Genomic DNA, 7152 nt, shown 5'->3' with positions numbered 1-7152 from the left:
TAAGGGAAACCATGGGACCTATGTTTCTTTGGGCCTGGCTTACTTCACTTAATATAATTTTTTCCAAGTCTTTCCATTTCCTAACAAATGGAGCAATGTCATTCTTTCCCATCCACCCATCTTCCCATTATCCATCCACCATCCATTCACCCATCCATCCATCATCCATCTACCCATCTGCATACCCATTTGTCCATCATCCATCCACCCATCTGTCTACCATCCATTCACCCATCCACTCACCCATCTACTATCCATCATCCACTCACCCATCTGTCCACCATCCATCCACCTATCCATCCATCATTTATTCACCCATCTATCTGCCATTCATCCATCCATCCACCAGTCATCCACCCATCCATTCACCGTTCATCCACTCATCCATCCACCATCCATCCACTCGTCCATCCAATCATTCATCCATCATCCATCCACCCATCCATCCTCACTATATCCATGACTTTCATTTGTCCTACCTGTTCACCCATTCTTTCTGTCATTAATCCATCTGTCCATTTGTCCATCTTCCAATGCACCAACCTATCTTCCTTCCTTGTTTTTTCTATTAACCCCCAAATACCATCCACCAACACACCACGTCATTACTTGTACTCAACATATCACTTATAAGCCCACTCTACTGACCTCTTCATAAGCTACCCTTCTTCCTACTCTTCCCTTCTAATTATTTCTACACTAGACCAATCCAGCCAGCTAATCACCTACTGTCCTTATCCATGTTTTGTCTTCCCATAGTCCTTTCTACTTCTTGGGCATCCATTCATCAAGACACAAATCTATTGGTGTCATTCAAATACCATTCAACTAAGCCTTCCTTTCTGGCCATGTCCTGTCCACCTAAATGTTCTCCAGTGTATGTAATCACTGGCCCCTAAAGCTCCTATTCAGCCATCCTTTTCTCCCCCTTTCCCACACCAACTGGTTTCCCATCTGACTGCCCAGCACCTCCTCTCCTCCCACTGCGTCTGTTTCTCCGCACTCCCGCCTGAGTTGTCCATGTTAGTCTGCCTGGGCGGCTCTCACCAGCGACCACAGACACTATGAGCTCACTCCTCACCCCTCACAGGTTTGGGGCCTGGAAATACAAGTCATGGTGGTCTGGTTCTGGCGGGGATCTGCCCCCTTCTGGCTGTAGGCTGACCTCCCGGTGTGTCTTCCCAAGACTGCTGGGGAAGGGGTCCCTCCAGGGCTCCTTGATAAAGACATCGTCCCCATTCACCAAGGCTTTACTTCTCAAATCACCTTCCAAGGTCCCACCTCCTCCCACCACCTGGGGCCAGGATTCTACGTGTAAGCTTCCGGAGACTGGCATTTCCTGTTATCCATTCAGATGCCTTTCTTTCCTCGATCTTTTTCTTCCAGTGACCTGTTTTGTTCACTGGTGTGGCCTAATCAACCCGCCCACCCCGTGGCATCCTCCCTCGATCCCTTCCAGATGTTTACCATCCATCCATCCAACAGCTACACACATTTGTGAAAGACGAGTCCATCTACTCATCTACCTGCCCTCTCATCCGGTGTCTTTGTCTTCTTTCCATCTTTGCTTGGACTCGCATGGCCACACCTCCAGTACCCGTCCCCTCTTCCTCAGCCATGCCCTGTGTCACCTTTTGACCCCGCGCATGAGCACCATGCACCATCTGCCCACCCGCCCTCCATTCTTGTGTGACCACAAGCTGTGCAGTATCCCAAATCTGCCCACCCCACAATCTCCAGCAACGGCTGTTCTATTGATCAAACCCAAATCCTTGAAGCCATATCAAATCTCATTCTTTCTGTGGCTGTGTGTCTAATGTGGCTCCAGACAGGGATCTGTCTCCCTTGCTTGCTGCTATGCCGGGCCAAGCCGTGCAGAACTGCTAAGCTGGTCTCTTCACTCTTAGCTGGACTCTGCTTGCCTGTCAGTGTGGCCTTATCTGGCAGCTAGAATCGCTGTGACAACTTGTCCGATCCCCCGTTCTTTGCCACCCTCAGTCACTCTGAGAAGCTCCGCGTGGTCTGGGGGTACACAGTCCCCTCGGCCCCCTGTGACACCTCTTGTGTGGCATAGGACCACACTGAGCTCTGCCTTTGTCTTTATTCAAACATCCACTCAGTAGGGCTTCCCCAACCACAGGGGCACCCCACCGCACTCTTTCCCCTCACCCCTTCAAGGCTTTCGTTTGGTGTTTGTGCAGGGACTAGAGCGGAAATCAGGACCAGGGAGCTCTCTGCTGAGCTAGCCACTTGAGCCACAACTCCACGGCCAGCTTTTCGTTGGCTATTTGGAAATAAGAGTCTCACAGATTTTCCTGCCCTGGCTGGCTTTGAACTATGATCCTTAGATCTCAGTGCCTGGCCTTCAGTTGATGAGCTCACCAATCTGTATCCATCTACCTGCCATGGGGCCAAACCCTGACTTACCCAGCACCCCTTCCATTCACCCATTCACCCTTCCCGCATGCCGTCATCAATTGATTGACCTGCTGTCCACAGGTACTGCCCTACAGTGCAGCAGTGCGCATGCACAGCACACCAGCCTCCATCCATCCCGCCTGCGCTTTCAGGTTCTACCTTCATCTGCCCACAGGCCCCACAGAACAGGCATGCAGTATGTACCCACCCTCTCCTGTCCCGTTCTGTGTGTGCCCTACATGCCCCGCCCACTGCCCACTCAGCCAGCATGCCCCCACGCCCCCCTGCCACCCACCTGCCCTGCCCACTCAGCCAGCATGCCCCCCACGCCCCCCTGCCACACGCCATGCCCACTGCCCACTCAGCCAGCATGCCCTGTCCCCCCCGCCACAGGCCATGCCCACTGCCCACTCAGCCAGCATGCCCCCCACGCTCCCCTGCTGTCCACCTGTCCTAGGACTACTCAGCAGAGCTCCTGAAGGTCCTCTTCTGCTCATCTGCTGGGCATCTCTGGGTCCATCTAATGCCTGTTCAGACATCTACCACCGTCTGGCACATCCTCCTATTTGCCAGTCCCACCTAGGTGGCTACCCTACCCCCCTGGCCAGTGGAACACCGGTTCTACTCCTCCAGTGCGAACCCACAAATCTGCTCAGCTCTCCCCCTCCCTGGGTTCATTCCCCCGTCCACCCTTCTGTCCCACGCACAGATCACACACTCCTTCCAGTCCAGCGGCCTCCAGAGTGTCCCTTCCCCTAGTCTGCATCATCGCCCACCACCATCTGCATCCACTCGATACCCGGACATGCTCTGGCTTCTTCTCTCTGCTCCATCCACTCTGAACATCCAGAGCCTCCATCGCTCCTTCCCGTATCCCAAGGGTCCGGCCAAGATGTCCTAGGCAAAGGTTAAGCCAGCAGGGCAGAGCGGCTTGACGGAAAGACCAGGAGCATTTACACCCCCTCCACAGGACCCTCATGAACGTTATGGCTTGTGGCAACCATTTAGGTCAGGGATGAATAGAAGTGGGGGCTAACTGGGGAGAGGAAGCAGGCAAGTGGGCAGAGGAGACATGAGGAGGGTGAGCACACCAATGTGCAGTCTGTGCACACATGAAAATGTCATCAGAAAACCCATTCTTGTATGCAACTAATATGATTAACTTAATCAGATCCTTCCTGCCCCAAGGATCCAGGAAGAAACAAGAGATGCTCCAGGAAGGCTTTCAGAGGAAACCTGGCCTTGCTGACACCTTTTTTTTTTTTTTTTTCCTGGTCATGGGGCTTGAACTCTGGGCCTGGGCGCTGTCCCTCAGCTCTTCAGCTCAAGGCTAGCGCTCTACCACTTGTGCCACAGGCCCATTTCCAGCTTATGTGATGCTGAGGAATTGAACCTAGGGCTTCATGCATGCAAGGCAAGCACTCTACCACTGAGCCACCTTCCCAGCCCAGTTGAAATACTTGTCTTTAGCCTTTGTTGTTGTTGATGATGATGCTGATGATGATTATGGAGGTTGAACTCTGGGCCTGGGCTGTCCCTCAGCTCTTCAGCTCAAAGTGAGCACTCTACCACTTGAGCCACAGCACCATTTCTGGTTTTCTGGTGGTTTACTGGAGCTAAGAGTTTCATGGACTTTCCTGCCCAGGCTGGCTTTGAACTAAGATCCTCCCATCTCAGCCTCCTGAGTAGTTAAGAATACAGGCGTGAGCCACCATGTGATCTTTTCATCAGAACAACTTTCTCTAGTGCTTTCTCTCCCCCACTCACCCTCTGTGGATCAACTGTTTTACTTCAGGTTCTTTTTTTTTTTTTTTTAAGACCAAAGGGTGAGAGAAGGCTGTTCATTTTCACCTCTGCTATTCTAGACGATTCTAGAAGCTTCTCTGGAACAGACGCTGTGCCAGTGACAGCACTATAGAGCCAGTAGCTCACAAAGTCCTTCCCCAGGCCTGGCAGGCAGGGCTGTCCTGTGGAGAGCTTGTCTGAGGTGAGGCTGCCCCTGTGCCACAGAACAGCCCCCAGGACCGGCCGGTGGGCCTCGGCCTGCACATCGTCACTCCACGCTGGCCGCTGCCGGTTCACGCTGATTTGTTGTGGAGAACAGCTGGTGAAATAGTGATGTGAGCAATTAGTGGGCAGCGTCTACTGCAGGACTCATTCCAAGCGCCAGAGGGAAACAGGGTTTTACTAACAATTAAAACTAATCCAATCGAAGGTGGACTCAACCTCTCTGGAGAGGACTGCGGAACTTAGAGGACATTTTAGGTTAATTCCAGGTTAGTTTGTATGTGTGTGTGTTCTGGTCCTTGGGCTTGAACTCAGGGCCTGGGTGCTGTCCCTGACGTTTTTGGCTCAAGGCTAGCGCTCTATCATTTGAGCCACCACTCCACTTCCAGTTTTTTGTTTTGTGGAGATTTTTGGTGCTTAATTGGAAATAAGAATCTCACAGACATTCCTGTCTGGGTTGGCTTCAAACTGTGATCCTCAGATCTCAGCCTCCTGAGTGGCTGGGATTGTAGGTGAGAGCCACCAGTGCCCAGCTAGAGGAGATTTCAAATAGTGGTGACACACCTTTTTCTCAGAAAGGAAGATGGACAGGCCAGGCCTCAGCTGCTCATACCTAGAATCCTCCTAGCACCTCAGGATGCTGAGATCTGAGGATCAAGGTTCAAAGCCAGCCTAGACAGGAAAGTCCATAAGACTCTTACCTCCAATTAACCAGCAAAAAAGCTGGAAATGAAGCTGTGGCTCAGGTGTAGAGTGCCAGCCTTGAGCAAAACACAGAAGCACAGGGCCCAGGTCCTGAGTTTAAGCCTCATGACACAGACAGACAGACAGACAGACACATACACACACACACACACGGAAGACAAAATTCAGTGAGGGCCACGCCAGTCCCCCACATCCACTAGAAGCAGGGCAGTGCCCCATGCTTCCTCGCCTTGCAGAATTCCGCGTGACCACATGGGAGGGGGGGTTTTGGAATAACACACTAAACGCTTCCCGGGAAAGTCTCACGCTTCCCAACAACCCTGTGGTGGTCACAACCAGAAAACTGGCTGGAGATCGGGCCACGGTCTCCAACCGCCCCCCGCTGACCTCTGTCCTGCCGCCTCCCCCGGCCACAGGTTCGAGACAAGAAACTCCTGAATGACCTGAACGGAGCAGTGGAGGACGCCAAGACCGCCCGGCTCTTCAACATCACCAGCTCTGCGCTGGCGGCCTCCTGCATCATCCTCATCTTCATCTTCCTGCGGTACCCGCTCACCGACTACTGAGACGCTCACTGCGATGCGGAGCCCGTGAGGCCGGCCCGAGGGGGGGTCGCCACCCGGGGACCCCACAGCCGTGACCGGCGCAATGCCAGGGGAAGCTGAGTGCCCCCAAGAGCTCCAAGCCTGTCCCCGCCACCGCGCCCTGCCAGTCCCGGGGCCCCGGGCTTGTTCCATGCTGTCGCCCTGGCTTCCAGCGGCTGCCCCACCTGCCCCGCGCACCCTGCCCGCACTCCCGGACCCCTCATACCCGGTACCCAGCAAGAAGGGCTTTTGTGGGAGCTCCCAGGATAGGGGCTGCCAGCATCTGGGACCCCCTCCCTCTGCCCCTCCTCTCCAAGCTGTGACCCTGCTCAGAGCCCTTGTATCTGGACTGTCAATAAAACACCTGTCCGCTCACCCGGCCTCCGTCCACGCCTGGGCAGGGATAGAGGGCTCTGTAGGTTTGGGGGCTCCCTCAGCTTCCGGCCAGGGTGCTGACCCCAGCTGTGGATTTTGCAGGCTTGCTCCTCTGTGCAGATGTGTCCTGACACCAGGGTGTGTGTAGGGGTGGGGGGGACGAGAATGGAGGGGCTGCGGGTGGAAGGAGCCCAGGCGTGGGCAGCGCTGGCGGGCAGGAGGGGAAGTGGTGGCAGGAACGCCACGCTGACGGCGAGTGAGAGCCAGGCCGGGCAGACAGCCCGGGGAGGTGCCCAGCGCCGCGGCCGGCGCCGGACCAGTTCCTCATCCGTAAAAGAAGAAATGGCTTCCATTTCCCACAGTCATTAAAAAGCCAACGGAAAGTTCAGAAAGCTAGACAGCGTGATGGCACACTTCTGCAATCTCAGCTTTTCAGGAACAGGAAAACCAGGTGCACGCGAGGCCGTGGGTTCAAACCTCAGTACAGTCTCCTATGGGGACTGTCCCCAGGGGACAGAGGGCACAGAGCTGTCACCTCAGAGGCCGGGCTGGTGAGAGGCTCTTGTGGGATGGAGGCCAGGCCGGGGTGGAGGCCGGGCTGGCGCGAGGCTCTTGGGCTGGGGTGGAGGCCAGGCTGGCGTGAGGCTCTTGTGGGGTGGAGGCCGGGCTGGGGTAGAGGCCGGGCTGGCACGTGGCTCTTGTGGGGTGGAGGCCGGGCTGGTGCATCTCTACCTCACACAAAGGCAGGCAGACCATGGGCCTAGAAGCAGTGACGGAGGCTGCAGCACACACAGTGGCCTCATGTTCTCTGTCGGCCTCTGGCTCATGGAGACTGGCTGGGAGGGAATGGGAGTGGGGAGAGGCTGGGGTGAGGGTGTTGAGGCAGGGGAGAGGCAGTTGGCAGGGCCGGGCCGGGCAGGGTTGGTTGGACAGCTGAGGGCACAACAGGGCTGTGGACAAAGAAGGGGAGAAGAGGCAAACTGAGACCCCACATGGAGAAGGGGGACAGGAGACCTGGGCTCGGGAGCATTGGGACAGCTTGTTCTGTCACGAGGACAGGGGG

The 7152-nt window shown here is 55.2% G+C and overlaps 1 protein-coding gene across 1 annotated transcript in view; it reads left to right on the top strand.

The window, feature by feature from the left end:
* The window catches only part of Ifitm10 (interferon induced transmembrane protein 10), an 11600-nt gene extending 5511 nt beyond the window's left edge, over positions 1 to 6089 (top strand). The window contains exon 2 of the mRNA XM_013020995.1: positions 5547 to 6089. Coding sequence (XP_012876449.1) covers positions 5547 to 5696 — 150 coding nt within the window. The 3' untranslated portion in view covers positions 5697 to 6089. The remainder of the gene's footprint in view (positions 1 to 5546) is intronic.
* Positions 6090 to 7152: the final 1063 nt, after the last annotated feature.

Source organism: Dipodomys ordii, unplaced genomic scaffold, assembly GCF_000151885.1.
Source record: "Dipodomys ordii isolate 6190 unplaced genomic scaffold, Dord_2.0 Scaffold54, whole genome shotgun sequence".
Lineage (NCBI taxonomy): Eukaryota > Metazoa > Chordata > Mammalia > Rodentia > Heteromyidae > Dipodomys > Dipodomys ordii.
This window is presented reverse-complemented; position numbering and strand designations above follow the sequence as displayed.